Source organism: Monodelphis domestica, chromosome 1 (assembly GCF_027887165.1).
Source record: "Monodelphis domestica isolate mMonDom1 chromosome 1, mMonDom1.pri, whole genome shotgun sequence".
Taxonomy (NCBI): domain Eukaryota; kingdom Metazoa; phylum Chordata; class Mammalia; order Didelphimorphia; family Didelphidae; genus Monodelphis; species Monodelphis domestica.
Window position 1 is genome coordinate 372,490,498 of NC_077227.1, and position 22,642 is coordinate 372,513,139.

Here is a 22,642-nt window from a genome sequence, read left to right on the forward strand (position 1 = left end):
AGCATGGGAAAAGCATAAAGACTTTGAATCAGTTCCCCTCTCGTTCCTGCTCAGTGGCTCAGTGGAAAGAGTGTTAGGCCTGGAGTCAGGAAAACTTGAGTTCAAGTCCAGCCTCAGACTAGCTGTATGAACCCGGGCAAGTCACTTAGCTTCTGTTTGCCCTTATTCCCTGGAGAAAGAAGGGGCAAATTATCCCTATATCTTTACAAAGAAAACCCTATGGACAGCATTGGTGGGCTAGTATCTATAGAAATACAAAGAATCTAACTTAACTGAACTGAATAACAACAAATTGTTTCCTAAACACACACATTTAATTGTCATACCCCAGATCACCAGTAAAGTCCCATGTAGCAAAATATCACCATGAGTTTTTGATAAAGAAGTCGTTGAGCTTAGAGCAAGTCTTTTCATTTTTTCAGATCTCAATGTCTTCTTCTGCAAAAACAAAAAGAATGCTGTATTAAGTAAGTGTTCACTAAGACATCTTTGAGCACAAAATTCCATGAACCTAGAATTCTGTTTTGGCATTGGGACACTTTGTAAAACAGGTTCAGTCTGAAATTAGTGACCTTCCTGACTTCTAAGATGTTTTCTGTCCCCAACTCTGATTTCTATATATTGAATTGTTATGCTAACAACCCACTCTGGGAAGTATATCATTTACAGATGGATCTTTGATTCAGGCTATGTGTCATTTCAGAGTTATTACTCTTCTCCTTTCCATATTACTTTTTATCTCTTCAGGGCAGTTAGCAACATTTCAGCTTTAACTTCTGTGTTGGTAAGGGATATTTATTTGAGATGACATTTTAATAGCATGTGCTTATTTGATCAAAGAAAAACAAGATGTATCAAACCCTTTGCTATGTGGAACATTATCAAAATATCTCTAGTCAAGGTCCAGTCAAGATGGTAAGACAAGAAGCCTGGAGATTGTTAGTCACAATGACTATAATGTCTCTTTAAACCTCTGTCTCTCTTCCCCATTGCCTTCCAACTCTAAAATCCAAGTTCTTCACCACTGCCACCATCATCAACAACTAGGACTATTAGAGTCTATACCTACACAGCAAGTCTGCAAAAGATATCTTCTCTTGGATGTCCCTCTGGAAAGCATGTTTCTCTTTCTTTAGTAAATGTATCTGGTCTACTGAGTATGCAGAGTGGAGCAGTCTTATTAAAGAATTGGTTCTTCTTCTTCTTCTTCTTCATCTTCATCTTCAAGTATAGTTTCAGTTGAACCTGGGAAAAGTACAACTCCCATGTGTCCCTTTTGACTTCATGCACCAACTCAGAACTTAGTCACACAGAAAACTCAGGAGAGCACAACATTTAGAATTTGGGTAACTTGTACCATGGGTGACATTAAGTCATGCTTTAGGTAGATTTTTTCAGGCAGCCCTCTACAGTTTAAATTCAAATCTATGTCTAATTTCCTTCTTTGTCTTCTTTCTGTTTTTCTTTCATTGCTCATCCTCCCCTCCTTGTTATAAAGTTATTATTTACTTTTATGCTTCTCTATTGCTTTCTTTAGTATTACAATAGCAATTACAGGGACTGACTATTTTTTAATTAACAGTCTACTGTGTACTTAAATTTAATTTTTATCCTGAATTTATAACTAAAATGATTTTTTTCAAAATAGAACTCAAAAATGAATTGCACATGAAAATATAATCTCTCTATACACGAATATATGTATATATTTAATTATTTTTATTATAATAAATGCAACATGAAAGTTTCAAAGGTATTGTGCTTTTTTGGAATTTCTTTTCCAAATTCCTTCTGTTCTTTTCTGTGCTTTTTTGGAATTTCTTCTCTTCTACATATTTCTTTAGATGCTTCATGACCTTCTTTTAAATCTTTTCTTTTGGCAACTCTATTGATAGCCTGTCTTTCTGATTTTTCCTCATCCATTGAAAGCCACAGAAAGAAAGGAAAGAGAGAAAGATAGAAAGTAAGACAAAGTGAAATAAAACTGTTTTAAGATATAGTCACACAAAGCAAACTCCACGTTGTCCATATCTAAAAATATATATCTCATTCAGTACCTTGAATCCATCACTCTTCTATGAAAGGCGAACAGCATGATTCAACATCAGACTTCTGGAGTCATGGATGATCCTTGTATTGACAAGTTTTCAAGTCTTTCAAAGCATTTTTTTCTTTTGACAATGTTGCTCTTATTATATAAGTTATTCTTCTCCTTTTGTCCATTTAACTATGCATCAGTTCATACAGATCTTCCTAGATTTCTCTGAAATCAACCATGTTGTCTTCTGGTATAATGATATTTTTATATTTGTGTCATAATTTTTCAACAATTCCCCAATTAATGGAAGCCCCCTTAGCTTATACATTTTGTTAAAATAAAAAATATTTATAAGTATATACATTTTTTTCATAGTATGGTCCTTTTCTTCTTTCTTCAATATCATTGAGGTATAGGCCTACTGGTTTATTCCTGGATCAAAAGGTATACAGCGTTGCATAATTTTTGTATGTATAGTTCCAAATTGCTCTCTAGAGAGGCTGGACTAAACCAATTGCTCAGTGTATTAGTTTGCCTGTTTTCCTAACATTTGCTTTTGTTGTTCAGTTTTTAAGTTACTTTTGGCTCTTTGGAACTTCATTTGAGGTTTTCTTGACAAAGAGCCTGGAGTGGTTTGCCATTCCTTCTCCAAATCATCTTACACAGGAGGAAACTGAGGCAAACAAAACAGGATTAAGTTTCTTGTCTGGGGTCACAGAGCTAGTAAGTGTCTGAGGTCAGATTTGAACTCAGGAAGACTCATATTCCTAACTTCAAGACCAATATTGTCACCAGTGCCTTGCATATAACAGCTCTATTTTCCTAATACTCCTCCATCAATTGTAAGTTTCCTTTTTTTATCATCATTGCCTGTCTGATATGTCTGAGACAGGACCTGAAATGTTTGGATTTTCATTTCTCTAATTATTAGTGATTTGGAACATTTTATATGACTATTGATAGCTTGAATCTCTTAATTTGAAAACTGTCTCTTCATATATTTTAGTTACTTATATATTTAGGAATAACTTGTTCATTAGTTGAAACAGTTTTTTAAATATATCATGGATATGAGACTTTTATGAGAGAAATTTGTGATATCACTTTGTTGTATTTATCACAACTCTGAAAGGGGTAAAATCTGAGAAAAGGAGCAATTCTATAATCATGGCATGTGGAAAATGTTTCTATTAGCATCTTCACTCAAATATATTAGATTGATAGATAAGAGAATGAAATAGTTATAGTTTACTTGGATTTTAGCCAAACATTTGGTGAAGTCTCTTGACTTATTCTTGATATAAAAATGTAGAGGCATGGACTAGATGCAAATCCAACTCCGAGTATTCCAAAACGGTTGAAAGGCTGGTCTCAAAGATCAGTTTCATGTCAAAGTGGAAGGAAATCTACCTTGATATCAAGGACATCTGCTTGACTGGACCAGGGCTATTTTACCTTTATATCAGTGGTTTAGATAAATGAATAAATGAAACAAAGATGAGGGGGAGAGTAACAGCATGACATTGCATGTCAGAGTTAGGATCCCAAAACAGCGTAATAGACTATAACATGAGGTTGAATCTAATATTATATAATTGAATATAAAAAGAATAAAAACAAAATAGGCATAAATCTAAAATATTACAAGTAAAATCATGACATATGAAGTCAATATTTGGAACTCAGCAACTCGATTGAGGAGATATGTTTAGACAGTTCATCTTGAAAAATAGATATGAGGAGTAATTCAAAGCTCAATATGAATCAGTAGTGTGATATGGCAACCAAAAAAAACCCATTAATGTTTGACTGAATTTAGAGGAAAAGCCTTCAGAAATAAGAAAGTGATCATTCCTCTGTGTTCTAGCTTGGTAACAATACATCTAGAGCTACATGTTGAATCCAGAGAACTATCTTTTACCATGGACATTGAAAAGGTGGAAAGTGCCCAGAAGATAGCCAGAATGGTAAAGGGCTGTATTTGGATTATTTTGCCTGGAGAGGAAAAGACTTAATAGTAGGGTGGTGATATAAAACTAGGAACTATGAATACCAATTGACAAAATTGGATTTAACATGAAGAAAACTGTCTCAAAAGTAAAGCAATACCAAAGTAAAATGGAATATTTTAAGAATTAGTAGGTTCTCTTCTTTGGAAACCTTTAAGGAAAGGATAGATGACTACTTGGGTGTGTTGTACAAAGTTCTTATTCTGCTGAGATCCCTTTTACCTCTAACGTTCAATGATTATTTGCACACAACTAATTGCAGTTTATGTAGTGGGACTCGTCCTGATTCTTTCTTCCTGTGGTGGGGTCAAAGCAAAAGGAAATATTTTCTTATCTGTTATAATAACTTAGCCAAGACCTAAGTAAGGTGCAACTGGTTTCTCAACTTCAAATGAGAGAAATGAGAGGAGTATAAAGGGCTGAGTACAAAGGTGCAAGTGAGGAGTCAATAGCTTGTCAGCCTGTTACTTTGTCCTTACAATAATAGGTCTGATGCTATAGACTCTGAATGTTAAGAACAGTTTGACTACAGAAAGCAAATTAGAAGCAGAGCATCTAATTCTTTATCCTTATTCATGCAGATGCACAGCTTGGTTTACATAGCAAGAAACATGATAATAATGGTAGCCAATATTTATGTAGCAAAGTTTAAATACATCAAAATTTCTGTGTATAAGATTTCCCCCTAAGAGATCTAGTTTACAAAGATAAACCCCCATTCTATTTGGGGGTTTACTTTTTCCAGAACCTCTTTTGCATGCAAAGAATTGGGGTGAGTATCTAGCAACATCTTAATGTAACTTTAATAGAATATATGAACATGACATTTGGGGGTCAAGTAAAAACTGCTACTATTTGGAAATTTCCAAACTTTTGAAAGTAATGTAGGATTAAGGATGGTTTTATTATTTATTACTTAAAGTGAAAAAATCCTAAAATATAAAAAATTAGACATTAGAACCAATATGTTATAAATTAAATTAACACATAAACATCTATTAAGTACCTTCTATGTATCACACATTGTGTTATATGCTTGAGACACAGACAAAAAGACAGCTCTTAGCTTTTGTCTGGGAAAATAACTCCTACAAGAAAATAAATTATTTTAACAAAACTAATATAATTTTATAAGAAAAAAAAACAAATTTTCTTATATAAAAAGTAAAAATACATAAAGTATAATTTGGGGAAAGTACTGATAGTTAGGAGTGGGATAGGATTATGATAACATTTATATAAAAGGTTTCTCTACATATGGGTACTGAAGGAAACTAAGTCTAAGAGACAGAGGTAAGAAAGGAGTGCATGTCAGGCCTGAGAGACAGGAGATAAATGGCTATGTACATTAAAAATCAAGGAATCCACTTTGCATGAAACACAGAGTGCATGAAAGTGAATGATGGGCTGGCCCCAGATTGTCAAATGATTTAAATGCCAAATGGAGTTTATATTTTATTCTGGAGGCAATAGGGAGGAACTAGAGCTTTTTAAAAAGGACAGTCTTGTGGTTTCAGAATAACAGAATAACAATTTTCCAACTGGGTGGAGGATATATTAGAGTTGGGAGAGACTGGAGATTTGGAGAATAAGGCTATTGCATAGTTCGGGTGAAAAAGTGATGAGGCTAAGTTGATTTTGGATGGTGACTCTGAGTATAGAGAAAAGAGTGGATGGGAAAAATATCATGAGGGATTCAACAAGATTCAACAAGATTTGGTAAACTTATTCTATAGTCAAGAAGATATTATTCAGCAATTTTCTAATTCATACATTTTTTTCTTTATTATTAACTAAGATTTCCAAAATAAGTGTGATCCACATTCAAATATGGAAGCAGACAATTTTGAGTAACATGATACAAACTCCTCTCACAAGACCCACTTTTATATTGGTTTATCATAATTAAAAATGGAGAAAAGAAGGAGGCACATTGGCATTTTTCAAAACTCACAGATTGCAAACTACATGTAGGCGTTTCAAAACAGCTGATTTTCCTTGGTACCTAACCTTTTAAAAATGTGGGTAAAAAGAAATTATATAGATTATATATGTATGTACACACATGCATATATAGCATAAATATATAAGCATATATGATACATAAAATTAGATATCTATGCATCATTTGATTTTAAAAATCATAAAATAAAGGCAACAGCTATAGGTCAGTGAAAAGATCAGACTAAAATATCATTGGCTTAAATAATGGAATACTTGTTAAGAGTTATCAAGTCCACCAATGCTATCATTGTCTGTAAGCTAAGATTAACAAACACATGCATGCACACACGCACACATATGAGCTGTCAGTGATTAACAAGTCAACCCCCTTAAGTAGTAGGATAATCTGAAAAGTTAATAGTGAACAGTGTTACAGCTCATAGGGTTAGTTAATTAGACAAAGGCTTCCAGGCAAGCTCTCTATATTCAGCTCTGATAAAGTGATGGAACCCACTTAAGCAACTGATGAAAAAAACAGTGTGAATCCTCTTTAAGACAGGAAATGTGGAATGGAGCAGAATGAATCACTGTTGCAACCTTCAAGAGCTGGGGATATCCAGTGGCACCCAATGACTACCATTTGTCAATCCAACTGAAGGTGAAAATTCAGTGAAAATATTGATGTTACTGCTCTCCATATTTCTTTTTTCTTATTCCATTCTCTGTCATTGTGAGACTTTTATATCAGCTACTAAACTATGTTTCTAGTGGTAGTTTGTTGACTATACAAATATATAAGAAGACAAATTTTCTTATTATTCTAGGATATTATTCGAATCAATTATAAACACAGTAACAGTTAGCTATAGGCTCTGAGGACCTTTTCTTAGTATCTCATCAATTTCTGGCCCATTTATATATATTTTACTCACCCTTCCCACCCTTATTAACTTGTTTTTCAACATATGTTGTACTGCATTAATTATATGGGTACCCCTCATCTCTACATATAAAAAGAAGCCAGAAAAAGAAAAAGTGGCTCTAGTATTTTTGCAAAAAAACAAACCAACCAACCACAAATGTGGTCACAAAGAGTTAGGCAATACTGAAATGACTGAAGAACAACAACAAAAACCTTTATCTAGAACCCTCAAATAGCTAGGACACAATTGAGAAACTAAGACATAGGAAAAATAATCCACCTTTTCATAATCAGAATATACATAATGATTGAATTCACCAAAGCCAAAAGATAGATTGTTATGGACCTTCAGGCTCCAACTTGTGCCTAGCCATTATTTTAAATATAATTCATAAAATATTATTTGCTGCGTACATATTGGTAATTAGAAAGAAATGAAACTGCTTGATGGAAGCACCCTTAGAGCAACAGGAAATATAAGCTCTTGGCTCCAAAGTGAGAAGAATGAAGTAAAAAGCTACTTCAAAAGTAAACAAAACTCAAAATACATAAAAATCTGAGGCTATTTAGTGTTAGGAACTAATGTACACTGCATACTGAAATACATGTCTACAGCATTACTATCTTGTAGCATAATGAAAGGTTAAATTATATTTTTATACTCTGTCAAAATATAGAAAATTATGTATTATTAGATGACTACTAAAATGGTTAACTTTTTAAGTTAATAGAGTTAAAGGAGTATCTGGTAGCAGAAAAAACACTTATAGATGATACATTATTATGCAATAATTACCAGGTAAGAGAAACATGACTATGCCAGAAGACCACCTTCACATGCCACTCTTTCTGGGTATCCAAAAAGCAAAATGAAAAAACAAAACCCCAAACCTTTCCATTCCATTAGTAATTAATTCTTTTTTCTCAGAATGGGGTTTTCATATTGGAGCTTTGAAAGTTACACATTCATGTTTTTAATTAGAAACTAAATTTGCTGAAGATTAATGTTTTAATTTTTCATAAGCAACAGAAATGGTATCCAAAAGGATTAATTTCATCTCCTTTGTTGTGAATGGAATATTAAGAAAGATCCATCTACTCATGGTCTACAATGGAGAGTAGGGACACTCTTACTATTTGTATCCCCTGTGCTTTGTATATATTAAGCACTAATAAGTTCTTCCTTTGTTCCTTCCTTCCTTCCTCCTGTCCTTGTCTTTCTTTTTCTCTCATTAATTGTCTTCTTTATCTTTGTACTTTTTCTTTCTTTCATTTTCCTTTCTTCTCTTTTTTCTTTCCCTTCCCTTTCTTCCTTTTTTCTTTTCCTTCCTTCCTTCCTTCCTTCCTTCCTTCCTTCCTTCCTTCCTTCCTTCCTTCCTTCCTTCCTTCCTTCCTTCTTTCCCCCCTCCCTCCTTTTATTCTTCTCTTCCTCATATCAAGCAGCATCAGCTGACATCTCATTTGCCCCTTACAAATTTTAATGAAGTAGAAAAAGCATTTATTGCTATCTTTATTTTATAAAGTGAGAAGCTGAGGTTGAAGTTTGCCACTTGCCAAAATTCATACCCTTAGTTATAGTTAGAGTTAGGAATTACACTAGTATCTTCGAACTTCAAATTTTGAGACCTTTTCCTATTGCCTCTCTTACATATGTGTAGGTGAGTATGCATATGTAAAGAATCTTAGAATACAATCTTTGAAGTAGAAGTGTCCATGTATGTCTTAGAAAACATTCATTGTTCTGTCATTGACTGAATCCTTCTTGTTGAAGCTTTATTAGACATCTCTATTATTGAGAAATTTTATTCCCAGAAAATCCTTTCCTTTATTGAGGTAAAATCTGTCTCCCTATAATTTTTATCTTTTTTTCCTAGTTCTAGTCTTTAGAGCTACACAAAATAAACATACTCTCTCTTCATATAGAATAAGTAGGCTTTCATGTCAAGGAACAGTATGGAATAATTGAAAATATTTTCTAGTTTTCCAAGGGTAATCTAGCTCTTTTCTTTCTCCTTTATCACCTGGTTCATTTTTCATCTCCTGGGCCTTTCTAAAATATAGATACTGATGAACTAACTCAATATGCTACCCATTCAACTAAAGATATGAACAAGATGAATTTTAATAAATTTTTTCCCTGTGTAGACTGTTAGACCAATCATTGCGTGAATAGGGATTTAATTGTGATGGTCCTGCAGCAGTTTGAGAAGGTATGTCATTTATCGAATTTGTCGATAAGCAATTTCTTACAAGGGAAACTTGGGCAAGGAATTGTGTGATCAGTACACAAAGTTAATTGTTTATGTAGCTAGCACAGTAGATACCAGGTAGACAGTCCTAACATTTCAGTGTTATCCAAGAAAGGAAAAAAAATACCTAGAATATAGAAGCAACCTTTTAGGGACCATTTGGGAAGATGTGGTCAAGAATTGCAGAAGAGGTGAATGGACTGTAATCTATACTGATAAATGTGATACCCACATCACTGAGATTACAGATATTGCAGAGTTTTCCAAATGAAAGAATAATATGTTTGAATATGACTTGTATATCTTCTCCTAGACTAAATATGTCTAACCCTTCTGCTTTTTATCTAAAACCTCACAATATTGTCAATAATCCTTTTCCAGATGCACTTGAATAAATTCTTCTCTTATCCATAGATTGGACAGATAAACTTTTTGTTCTCCATTCATGTCTTAATTAAAATGTATGTCCCCTGAATATAGTGTAACCCATATTGTACAATGGGACAATGAGATTCCAACCAGTCTCTTAGTAACATTGTTTTTCAGGGCAAAGGTAGCATCTGTGATCTAGATTTTCCATTTTTAATAGGAAAGGATGTGATCTTCATTACTCTTTGATTTGATTTGACATATGTTATAACCACATTCAAGGGAGTATGGAGGCTCCCTAAAATAGATTATGACTGTATTTTAAAGAGCTAGTAAATGCTATAGTCTAGCTTTAAAGATGGGTTTAAAAGCACATGGTGGCTTCTCAAATTTTTACTCAGGCATTATGGAGGCAGTGAGCAATGGTAACCCAGAGAAATTCATTGCTAATATTCTTGATCACATTTCTTACTTTAATTATAATTCTTATTTGCCCATTCTATTCAGACCCTGGCCCTGTGGCCTATATGATTTTTGCATGGCACACATAGTCAATAAGGTCATTTCTTGGATATGTTGCCACATTTTTGTTTTGTCTGGTAGGCAGAAGGCTCATGTTTTTGAATATTTGGCACACGCTGATGTGTAGTTTGTTAGTCCCAGGGTATCAAATAATGTTTTTCACATTTGCTGCATCACTGCCAATTCATGCATTGAACTCTTGCCTCACCATCAGCTTTTCTAGTATTGGACCGGGTGCTTTCATTTGTTTGTTTTTTTATTTCTATTTCTTCATCTGTTATGGATACAGAGGCATAGGCAGGATAGATATTGGCTTTCATTACAGGTATCACTGCTGGACAATCCTTGTGGTCCTTGCCATTGTAGAGTGTCAGTGTTGTAGCCACATATTGCCACCACCTATGGGAAATGGGCAGGGAAGAAATGATCAGGTGTATATGCAATATACAGTTTTGCATAGAGAAGAAAAAATGAAATGGGATTTTATAGTCCTTATTTTTTAAATGGTAGATCATCCACATGCCACAGTTGCTTTTCATCATTATTTTCTAGTCCTTGCTGTGAATGCTTATGTTAGTGAAATTTAACTTATAGTCTGGCACAGCATTAATAGCACATATTTGTGTTTCATCCTTGAATCTGCCTTTGCAACCTCCTTTCTCAACTGCTGCTTTTTTTTTCTTTCTGCAGCAAAATAAGAGAAATAATTAATGATGGTAGAATCTGGTTTGCTATGTACAGCTTCAGAACAATAGCTTACATCTGACTGTCAGACTTATGTATACATTTGCAAAATCAAAAGATGAGATTTTCATTATTAATTTTTTTCAAATCTGTTAAATAGCAAAGGAAATCGCCACAAGACATTTTCTCACATTTAGGTGGATGGCTCAAGTATATATTAAGCATTTCAAAACAAGATTCTTTAACTGCCACCAAGTTTGCCCTGTTGTGTTTTTGAACAGAGATGAAACATGAGTCAGAACTGCATGCAGTATTTCTTATAATCACAATCTCTTTCTCCCTTTGATGTTTTCAGGTGGCAAAGTGACAAGTGCCAAGATTCAGGACTGACTTTTTTCAAAGCATTGGCTTTTTGCCTGATTAATAAAAATGGATATAAAGGACCGAAGACACCGTTCTTTGACCAGGGGTCGGTGTGGTAAGGAATGTCGCTATACAAGTTCCTCCCTGGACAGTGAGGATTGCCGAGTGCCAACTCAGAAGTCCTACAGCTCAAGTGAGACCCTGAAGGCTTATGATCATGACACCAGGATGCACTATGGAAACCGAGTTTCAGATCTGGTTCACAGAGAGTCAGATGAGTTTCCAAGGCAAGGTATGTAGTATTGAACCAACCGTTCATGTCTATTTCTCTTGATTTACTTCTGGGATAGTAGTGTATTGTGACCATCACAACCATGACATTTTAGCTTGTTTTGTATAGCTGTCACAATTTGTGAAATTGGTAAGGAAAGTATAGGATTTTGAGCAGATGCTGTTAGAATTCTAATTAAAGTGACTATCTCCTTTCTACCACTATGCAGAATTAATAGAGAAAATATCTTTTAAGTTTGGATCTAAATTCCCCTTGCAGGCAGATTTGAAGAGTATTCCTATCAGATATTATGCAAATCATGTTGTGTGGTGTAGGTGGAATCATGACTTTTGATACCTAGAAACTAGAATTCTGACATTTCAGTCTGCATTTCTTTTCTCTGACTTTGTTGGGTTTTTTTAAAGGAACACTTTTTGCAGATAATAGAGCCACTAATTAGATAGAGGAATTTTTGTCCCAGTTCCTGACAATGAAACTATATTATGGCATTGAAATGAAGAATTAGTTCTTTGGTTGCTTTGAATTTCTACACTTAATTTCATAAGTTTTAACAAAACATATATGTTTATTTTTTATCAATTAGCATGATCACAAAAGCTTTGAAAATCCACACTGGTTATAAACTTGTTTTCAAACAACATATTCTAATACAAACTGTTGGCTGTTTAGAATGCCTACAATATTTATATCTCACAATTCACCAGGGAAACAGTTAAAACTGTTTTTATGTTGTGATGGTAGACCCTTACTGCATTCAGTTTTGCTTTTATCTTGTCTCTCAGTGTCTGAGTTGTCCTCATGTAAATGAAACACATTCTGTAGTTCTAAGAGAAAAAGAAGAAAAAAGCCCCATCAACTTGAAAATTACTTGGTGTCAGGCATCTTTGATCAGTTGGATAGTGTCAAGTAGTTGACTTCATTAAGTACTCACCTGACCCCCAAAAGCACATAGTGAGTGTTTTAAGCTCTCAAAAACAGGAATATTTACAACTTCATCACTTAGGGGAGGGTTCAGCTTCCAGCATGAACAATATAAAACCTTCTACCTTGTTTTCCTATGGAATCAGTCCAGTGAAAGGCAAGTGGTTTGAAAGGTGACACACAAATTAACTGTACTTCATTCACTCTGCTTTCATTCATTTTCTGCTATAGACTTGGTCTTACTGGCTGGTTTGAATAGGTTACTTTTGGGAATATCTCTGTGTTGTGGGTTGAGCCCAAGACTTTTCTATCACAGTTAAATTAAAGGGGTTTTCTGACAAAAATTTCTTAGCTGCATTGTACTGCCTAGATAGATGGTGGATCATGGACTGATCTGTCACTCCTTTCCTCGTTTAATATTAAAATAAAATAAAAGCAAGACCATATTATTTTATTTTCATATATGCCCTTATTCATTCCATTTAATCGTGTCCCTTCTATTGATAATAATGGGAGTTGCTTGGGCAGAATAGGCCCTTGAGCTCATAGCTAGGCAATTAACAATTCGCACATGCAGTGTGTTGTTATTGAGCCCATATTTGTTTGTGTAATGTGTTTGCATGAATTAAAAACTGCAGTCCAAAAGTAGAAATGAAAAGGCCCCAGAACGTATTTGCATATGCAAGTGCAATTTCCATCTGAAGACAACTATGAATTTATGCATGAAAATGTAGTCAGAGTCAGAGTGGATCCTCTTTGATGGGTTCTAAAATTGAACTCTGCAGGAAGTCAATAAGTACATCTTTAGAGAGAGGTGGAGGAGTAGTAATCAAGTGAGTGGCAAATGTAAGTTTGAACACAGCTACAACTGAAAGGGTTAAAGCAAATTTTGTCTGTTAGCAAACATAATTTTAAAATGTACTAGTTCACATTTTATTTTCTTATTCCTGTAATAAAAGATGAACATAAGCTCAGTATTTATTAGCTTCAAGGTACATTATCTATGAATAATAAAGGTTGATCCTGTGAGTTATTTTCTACTTAAAATCCAGGATAGTTTGACACTCTAATGAGACTGTGATCTCACTGGTGTGCATACTCCCACTAACAGCACAGAAAGACCATCCCTTCATTCCAGTTCTATGAAATTTTCATCCATATCTTTCTGAAAAATTTCTGTAAAAAGTCTACCCCATTGTGCTGCTTTCCTTCCTTCCTTTCCATGATCTTTTGATATACTGATATTTTGGTTGCACATTTGTTATCTCTTACCATTGCTTTACTAATTATTAGTAATTGCTATGACAAATATTAGTAAAGACATTTTTTATGAATTGTCTAACACCTTTTATAGTCATATGTACCCATTGCATTTTTATATTTCTATAGATCTTTGTTGATTTATGTCTACTAACTGAACATTTTTCTTTTTGAGCTATCACAATTTTATTTCTTCAAAATCTGTACCATGGTATTTCATAAATTATAGCATCAAATGATATTTGCACAATGTAGGACACATAGTAGATATTTAACGAATACTTAATTTGTGGAATTATTATTATTATTATTAATTTCACCAAGCCTGTGATTTCACTGGCTTAGAAAATAATTTTCAGTGAGGAAACATTTCTTCCTAAGCAGATGGCACCTGTTCTCCAATTTCTAGTCATACAGAATTACCTGACTGGCACTGAAAAGTGAAGAGATTTGCCCAGGGCCATTTAGCCATGATGTGTCAGAGATGAGTTTTGAATCCTGTTTATTCTGACTTCAATGCCTGATCTTTCTCTATAATGTCCATCTTTTTCTCACTAGACTGAAGGTTTTTACCTGAAAATCATGAATTTGGATTTACTATTTTGATAATTATAGTTCAATATAATTGGTTTCCTTTTTCAGTCTTACACATTTTTTATATTTAATAACATTATTCCCCAAACTGTCAAAGAGATCTGAAACCTAAAAAAATTCAAGATTCTCTGTTTGAGAATAATATCGCTATTAAAAAGCAATACCCTTTTGTCAGGAAGAATCTCAGGTACATTGAAAGCAACACACAGTGTTAGAAATATACTATGTGGCCTATCCTTATGCTGGGCTGTTTTAGAATCAGTTAATTGTCTACTTACAAGGTCTTTTAAAAGATATATCTATTTATCAATAAAATCTGTGGGCTGTCCACTCAACTGGACAGCCATTTTACGAAAGCTTAGCATAATACCTTGCACATAATATGTACACATTCTGGTTACCTGAAGATCAAATGAAATAATATTTGCAAAGCACTTATTATAGTGCCTAGCACATAAGAAGATCATAGATTTGTAGCTGGAATGAGTCTCCATGGCAATCTAGTCCAGTCTCTTTATTTTGCCAATGAGGAAATGGAGGTCCAGCTTCATTGAGTGACCTGTCCAATATCATACAGGTAATAGACAGCACAATAAAGATTAAAAATCATGTTGCCTGCCTGCAAGACAATAGTCATTCTTCATCCACTTGGTTTTCCTGAATGGATGGTTAGACTGAACTCTTTTGGTTAATTACAGAAATATAATTACAGAAGATATTAGATATTGAGGAAGAAAAGCTTGATTATTGCCTTTAACAAATTAAAGCCAATATCAATAGCTCCCATCTCATCTCTACAAATATTTATGAGAATTACTTATTAGGAAACCCTTTCAGAGTTTTTCAAATAACATTTGTGACATAGTATTTCTTCATGTTCACACATTTATCTCAAAGGTTCAGACAATGCAAGATACTTAAAAGCTCTTTTCCATGCATATTTTACAATTATAGAAGATTCTTTCAAAGAGAACACAACAAAGTTGATATTATTTGATGAAACTGATGTCTATTAAGACACAAAATAGTATTATATCCATTCACAAAAGATGTTTGTCACTGTCATAGAAGATATCCAGGACAGAGTTCAACTGGAAGAGGGGTATCTTAAACAGGTTCCCGGTGTTCCTGATGTTTGTAAGTAAAAAAGTAATGTTGTACTAATTATATAAAGACCCCAAATATGTTGATTTTTCTAAATGAGACCTAAAATCACTCAAAAGAGTTAAGCCTGAAATTCAGGATGCCAATTGTTAAATAAATTATTTTTTAAAAACAGGCAATCTGTATTTATTGTCCAAACACAACCTCAGAATGTTTAGAGGTTGCCAGCTCACAAAAATGGCACCAGATCTCATATAGATTCTACTACTCACTTTCTTCCTGCTAGCACATGATAAGATTCCCTTAACATAAGAAACAGTTCTGGGATTCTCCAATATCCCATCCAGGTTCTATTATTGTTTGTTTTTCCCCCTTAAAATACAATATAATAGAATTTTAGATCTCAAAAAGCTATTACAAAACATTTCATTCATTCCTGTCATAGATTTATAGAATGTTATTGTGGAGAGGGACATATGACTTGCCCAAGACTACAAACAAGTTAGCAGATTCAAGTCTAGAATTTAGGTTTAATGACCTCCAAGTCTAGTAGTATTCCCATTTTATCATGCTTTACTCTTTTTTCTGGATTTGACCCATCTTTTGAATGATTACAAGATGATAGATTTAGAGCTGGAAGAGACTTCAAGAATTGTTTAGATCAATCCTCTTATTTTACCAGTAAGTATGGAGGTCCAAATACATTTAGTGACCTGTCCAATAGCATAAAAGTAGTGGACAACAGAGGAAGGATGCAGTGTTCTTTGATCCAATTGCCAGTGCTCTTGCAGATCAAGGGAAAGTGTATGGGAGTAGGAAGGAAGAGAACAATTTACCTTTTTATTTTTCCCCACTGGTATAGAAAACACTAAGGTAGGAATTTTATTCCACTAATGTAAATAAGATATTGTTCTTAAACTTATCATACTATAGGGCTGTTAAATGGGACACTAAAAGAATAAGGGACTTATCCAGGATTATATAGTCATTATGTGTCTAAGAGAGATCTTGATCTCTATCTACTATACCATACTGTATTGCATGTAAAAGGGATTTAATAAATGTCCATTGAATTATATTTCATCTTTGACCTCTCAGTGAGTAGGGAAAAGCATTAGGCATGTTAGAATAATTATTCCTGAGTAAGTTATTGATTCTATACACAAGGAAAAAATGACCTGAAAGTTAATGTCCTATGTCCTAAACTGAGGTCAGTAGTTTTCCAGGAATCAATAGGACTAATCTATGTGGCACAGTGGACAGAGCACAGGATCTAGAGTCAGAAAAATCAGATATAGCCTCAGGTGCTTACTAGCTATGTGACTCTATACAAGTCAATTAACCTTTGTTTGCTTCAGTTTCCTCATCTACAAAATGGGAACAATAAGAGCATCTATGCATCTATCTGGTAGGGGTGTCATGAACATCAAATGACATGTGATATGTAAAACACTTAGTACAATTCCTGGTACATAAACCCTATGTAAATATTAGTTGCTATTATTATTATTATAAAAATAACATATAATTATATATTTTAGCTAATCATTATTGTTATTGATAGAATGCTGGACTTAAGGCTTGGAAGACTGGACTTTTAAATCTAGACTTAGGTACTTACTACCTGTATGATACTGGTAAAGTCATTCAAAATCTCTGGGCCTCAGTTTTCTGATGGTGAACCAGGCCCAAAATATAATACTTCTAAATGTTATTACTTCATTGGTTCTGTGAGATTGTGATTATCAGAACTCTGTCCAAAAATTTCAGATCTTAGAAAAGTTAAATTTAATCCAACTCTACAGAAAATTGAATGGGGATAAAAAGGAATATACCTTCTTTTTCAGCAGCACTTTGTATATAAACAAAAATTGACCATGTACTAGGGCATAAAAACTTCACAACCAAATGCAGAAAGGCAGAAGTAATAAATGCATCATTTTCAAATCATATGCAATTAAAATTACAATCAATAAAGGTTCATGGAAAGAAATAAAAAATTAATTGTAAACTAAATAATCAAATTCTAAAAAAGGTGTGGGTCAAAGAACAAATTCTAGAAACAATCAATGATTTCATTCAAGAGAATGACAATAAGGAGAAAACATGTCAAAATTTATGGGATAAGGCCAAAGCTGTACTTAAGGAAAATGTATATTTCTGATGAATGCTTATATCAATAAAATAGAGGGGGGAAAACAGATCAATTAATTGAGCAGACAACTAAAAAAAGTAGAAAAATAACAAATTAAATATCCTTAATTAAAGACTAAATTGGAAATCCTAGAATTCAAAGAAGAAAATAAAATTGAAAGAGAACTATTGAATTAGTAAATAACACTAGAAGTTAGTTTTATAAAAAATAGATTTGATAAAATTTGATTTTGAAAAGTGAAAGAAGAAAATCAAATTGACAGTATCTCAAATGAAAAGGGTGAATTCAACTCAGCAAAGAGGAAATTAATGTATTCATTGGGAGTTATTTTGCCCAATTATATGAGCCTAGATCTAATAATCTAGGTGAAATGGATGAATATTTACAAAAATATTCATTGCCCAGATTAATAAGAGGAATTAGAATACTTAAATAATCACATCTCAGAAGAAGAAATCGAACAACTCATCAATGAACTTAATAAGAATATATCCCCATGTTCAGATGGATTCACATGTGAATTCAATCAAACATTTAGAAATCATTTAATCCCAATACTATCTACATATCTATATAAACTATTTGACAAAATAGGCAAAGAGAAAGTCCTACCAAATTCCTTTAATGACACAAATATGGTGCTGATACTTAAGCCAGGAGGACCAAAAACAGAGAAAGAAAATTACATACCAATTTCTTTAATGAATATTAGTGCAGAAATCTTAAGTAAAGAACTAGCAAAGAGACTGGAGCAATATATCACAAGAATTATTCACTATAACCAGATAGGATTTATATGAGGAATGCAAGATTGGTTTATTTAGGAAAGCTATTAGCAAAATTGACCATATCACTTACCAAACAATAGAAATCACATCATTATCTCAATTGTGAAAAGCCTTTGACAAAATACATCATAGTAAAAATACTAGAAAGTTTAGGAATAAATGGGCCTTTCTTTAAAATAATAAGTATTATCTAAAATCATCAGCAAATATCATCTGCAATAGGGATAAGTTAGAAGCCTTCCAAGTAGGATCAAGGATGAAACAAGAACATCCATTATCTTCATTATTATTTAATATTGTACTAAAATTTTTAATGTTAACAATGAAAAGAAAAAGAAATTGAAGGAGTTAAAGTAGATAGTGAGGAACCTAAATCACTCTTTGTGGATGATATGATGGTATAATTAGAGAATTAACTAAAGAAATACTTTAAATAATTAATAATTTTAGCAAATTTGCAGGATACAAAATAAACCCACATAATATAAACCACAAAATAATCCCAACATCATTTCTATATGTTACCAACAAAGTCTATCATGTGTGTATATGATTTAGACATTAAGGGTGATACTCTAAGTTAATGAGGGGAACATAGAATAGTTTACTTGTAAGATCTATGGAGAGGGGAGAAATTCATGACCAAACAAGTAATAGAGAATGTTACAAGATATGAAGTACATAATTTTATTATTAAATATTATTTAAAAGATTTTGTTCAAACAAAAGCAGTGAAACCCAGAAAAACTGTGGGAGAAATTTAATGTAAACTTCTCTTATAAACATGTCATTTCTCAAATATTTAGAGAAATAAGTCAAATTTATGAGAGTACAGTTATTTCCCAGTTGACAAATTGTAAAAGCATATGAATAAGCAATTTTTAGATGAAGAAATCATGTTACCAATAATCACATGAAAAGTTGTTCTAAATCCCTTAGAGAAATGCAAATTAAAACAACTTTGAGGTACTACCTCTCACCTCTCAGATTGTCCAATATGACATATAGAGGAAAGTGAGAAACTTAGGAGATATGGCAAAATTGGAACACTAATTCATCGTTGGTATAGTTGTAAACTGATCCAACCATTCTGGAGGGCAACTTAGAACTATGCCTAAAGGGCTAGAAAACAATCATGCTTTTGATCCTATAAAACCACTACTAGATCTGTATCCCAAAGAAATAAAAACAATTGTGGAGGACCTACTTGTACAAAAATATTTATATCTGTTCTTTTGGGGGTGGCAAGAAATCAGAAATTGAAGAGGTGTCCATCAGCTGGGGAATGACTGAACACATTTTGGTATATAACGGTGATGGGTTTCACAAGTGTTTACAAAACCGGGACCATGAATTTATTTTTCTTTTACCGTCTGGGTCAATTTGGGATATTTGTCAATGCCTCTGTGTCTCCTCTTCTGGAGGCTTCTATGGCATGGATTACAGAAGGGAGATGAGGATCCCATTAGCATGTATTTATGCTTTCTATTGACCTAGGGGATGGACAGAATTCAGTGACCATTGAGAAAAATCAATATGTCTTTCAATAAACAAACCTTGCACGTTAAAAAAAAATAATGGTGATGGGATACTATTGTGCTGTAAGAAATGAAGAACAGGATGATTTCAGAAAAAGCTAGAAAGACCTACATGAAGTGATGTAGAGTGAAATAAACAGAACCCGGAGAATATTGTACATAATAACAGCAGCATTGTAGAACTATCAACTGTGATAGACTTAGCTACTCTCAGCAATACTGTGATGCAGGATATTTCTGAGGTACTTATGACAAATGATGCTATCCAGGTCCAGAGAAAGAATTGTTGGAGTCAGAATGCGGATCAAAGCATATGATTTTTCACTTTGATTTATTTGGATTTTTGATTTTACATGATTATTCCTTTGCAAAAATAAAAAAAATTGGAAATATGTTTTGGCATGATAATACTTGTATGATCCAGATCAAATTGCTTGCTAGTTCCAAGAGTGGGGAAGGAAGGGAGGGAGATAGTATTAATCCTATAACTTCAGAAAATTATGCAGAAATTTATTATTACATGTAATTGGTAAAAATAAAATCTTTATAAAAATAAAACAAAAAACCCCCAAAAGCTAAATTTCAGATCACTTCTATCCATGCCCCCTTTTTTGGCATACCTTTCTCTATGTGCCTCAACAAATACTTATAGGACCTTGAATCAGACACCTAATTTCTTTGAGTCTCAGCTTCCTCTGTTGTTCAATGGAGAGGGAAGGGCTTGAACTGCATGACCTGATATCCCTTCACCTTTAAATGTATGGTTCTTTGGGTTTATTTTTTTTATACTTTGTAGGAGACTTAGTCCAAAATATTAGAAATAAATAAATATGTTCATTGTCACAGGTGGTGAGGCTCAGGAAATTCCATTTATGCCCAGTCCAAGGGCTAATACTTTTAAACTGTTTCCAGTTTAAACCTATTACATAACATGTACCAAGAAGTAATGTGATTCATGATTGAGGAGTAAAAAATATAAAGACTAACATCTAATCTTAAATCAGCTACTAAATTTCATTGTTTCTCCAGATAAGTTATTCACCTAAATTTCCATTGATTTAAGTTTTATTTTATGAAAAGTAAAGACTAATATATGTACACATATATTTTTACTTGAAAGAAATCCAAATGTAGTTTTTTCTTAATAGTCTTATGTAGTAGAGATAGCAATGGTTATTTCTACTTGATAACAGGAAGAAAAAGGCAATAAGTTAGCACATCAAAGATCATGAAAAATAAAGAAGATAAAGAGTTTGTATGCAGGGTTTCTGATTCTCAGGTGAGTGATGACACTTGATGCATTTATCTACCACTCTTTTAAAAAATTGGTTTCTCCTCCTGTTCTCTTTTTTCTCCCTCTTTCTTATCACCTTTATAGACTGCTAAAATTTCTTCATCACCTGTGCTTAAGAAATGGCCCACAATGTGAGATCATTGTGTTAAAGCGCTATCATTAAATCAACATCTCCTTTCTCCAGTAACCATTCAATCTGACACAATAACGAAGAAGGATGTTAATATCTGGAGATGGGGGTTCTAATCCCAACCCAGTCATTAATTAACTGTGTGACTTTATACAAATCTATTAAGCTCTGCACCCTTAGACTCATTGACATCTATAAAATAAGGGTATCAAACTAAATAATCTAAAAGGGCCTTTCTAGATTTAAAGTTATGTGATTATGTAGCAAGGCTGCTGTCCATGGTATCAGAATTTGTTTCAAGACATAATAGGCTACAGAGTTCAGTCTAGTTCTGTTTTTAAAAAATAACTATACTTTCCAGTGAACAGAGGCACTCTCTAGAGAGGGAACCAAGATTGAATTATTTTTCTGTACCTCAGGCTGTCCCTGTAGTTCAGCATTGACTCATCAGGACTCAACAGGAAAGATTACTTTTTTTAAGTTGGTACCATATAACTTCTCTGAATCATGTCTGCCAAAGAAACAACTTTCATGGGCCCTTTGACTTACTTGAAAGAAAAGAAGTTCTATTTTTATAGTAAACTTGGTCATGTTTGTGATAACTCTCTACCCTATGATCTGTAAAACACATTTCTTATGTTTGAAGTTGACAAATTATTTTCTTCTGTCAAACTTAGTTTTTTGTTCCAACATATAACTTTATTTTGAACATTCCTTCTGTGGAAATACCATCCTCTAATTTAGCACATTAGGAGCTCATTTGTATTATATAGTTTTAGCACATGAGTTAATAATTTTTTTACACCATAGACCCCTTTGATAATCTGATGAAGGTTTGAACCTCTCAATCATTTTATAAAAATTTAATATGGTTATGTACATGTCAATATAATCTTTAATAATAATTTCCTGATATTTTATGATCCATGTTCTCTTCCTCCTCCCTCTCCAAGATGGGAAACAATATGATATAGTTTTTATGCCTGCTATCATTTAGTTTAGTATCATTTAAAAAAAATATATATATATATATGTATATAGTTGAAGTTGGGTTAGCTAAGTGGCATTGTGGATAAAGTGTCAGGTCTGGAGACTAGAAGATTCACCTTAATGAGTTCAAATCTGATCTTGGACACTTACTACCTTTGTGATCCTATGTAATTCACTTCACCCTGATTGCTTTGGTTTTCCCATCTATAAAGTTAGCTGGAGAAGGAAATGACAAACCACTCTAGTACTTATGCCAAGAAAACCCCAAATGTGGTCACAAAGCCAAACATGACTGAAACAACTGAACAACAAAAATAATGGAAAGAAGTTCTAAATTTCACTTGATGTTAGTAAAAATATAGATGTTCTTTTTCCCTATCCATGTTCATAGACTCCTTGAAAACATACATGATACTCCTTAAGGTATCATGGACTATGTAAAGATTAAAATTTTGGGGGAGACTGAGGCAGGTAGA

General features: G+C 33.3%; 1 protein-coding gene across 6 annotated transcripts in view; it reads left to right on the forward strand.

The window, feature by feature from the left end:
• The window catches only part of TENM2 (teneurin transmembrane protein 2), a 1,380,893-nt gene that overhangs the window by 345,492 nt on the left and 1,012,759 nt on the right, over window positions 1-22,642 (forward strand). For all 6 annotated transcript variants that reach the window (XM_001370043.4, XM_056811550.1, XM_016433795.2 and 3 more), the window contains exon 3: window positions 11,093-11,392. In XM_001370043.4, the coding sequence (XP_001370080.1) occupies window positions 11,167-11,392 (226 nt within the window). In that variant the 5' untranslated portion in view covers window positions 11,093-11,166. The remainder of the gene's footprint in view (window positions 1-11,092; window positions 11,393-22,642) is intronic.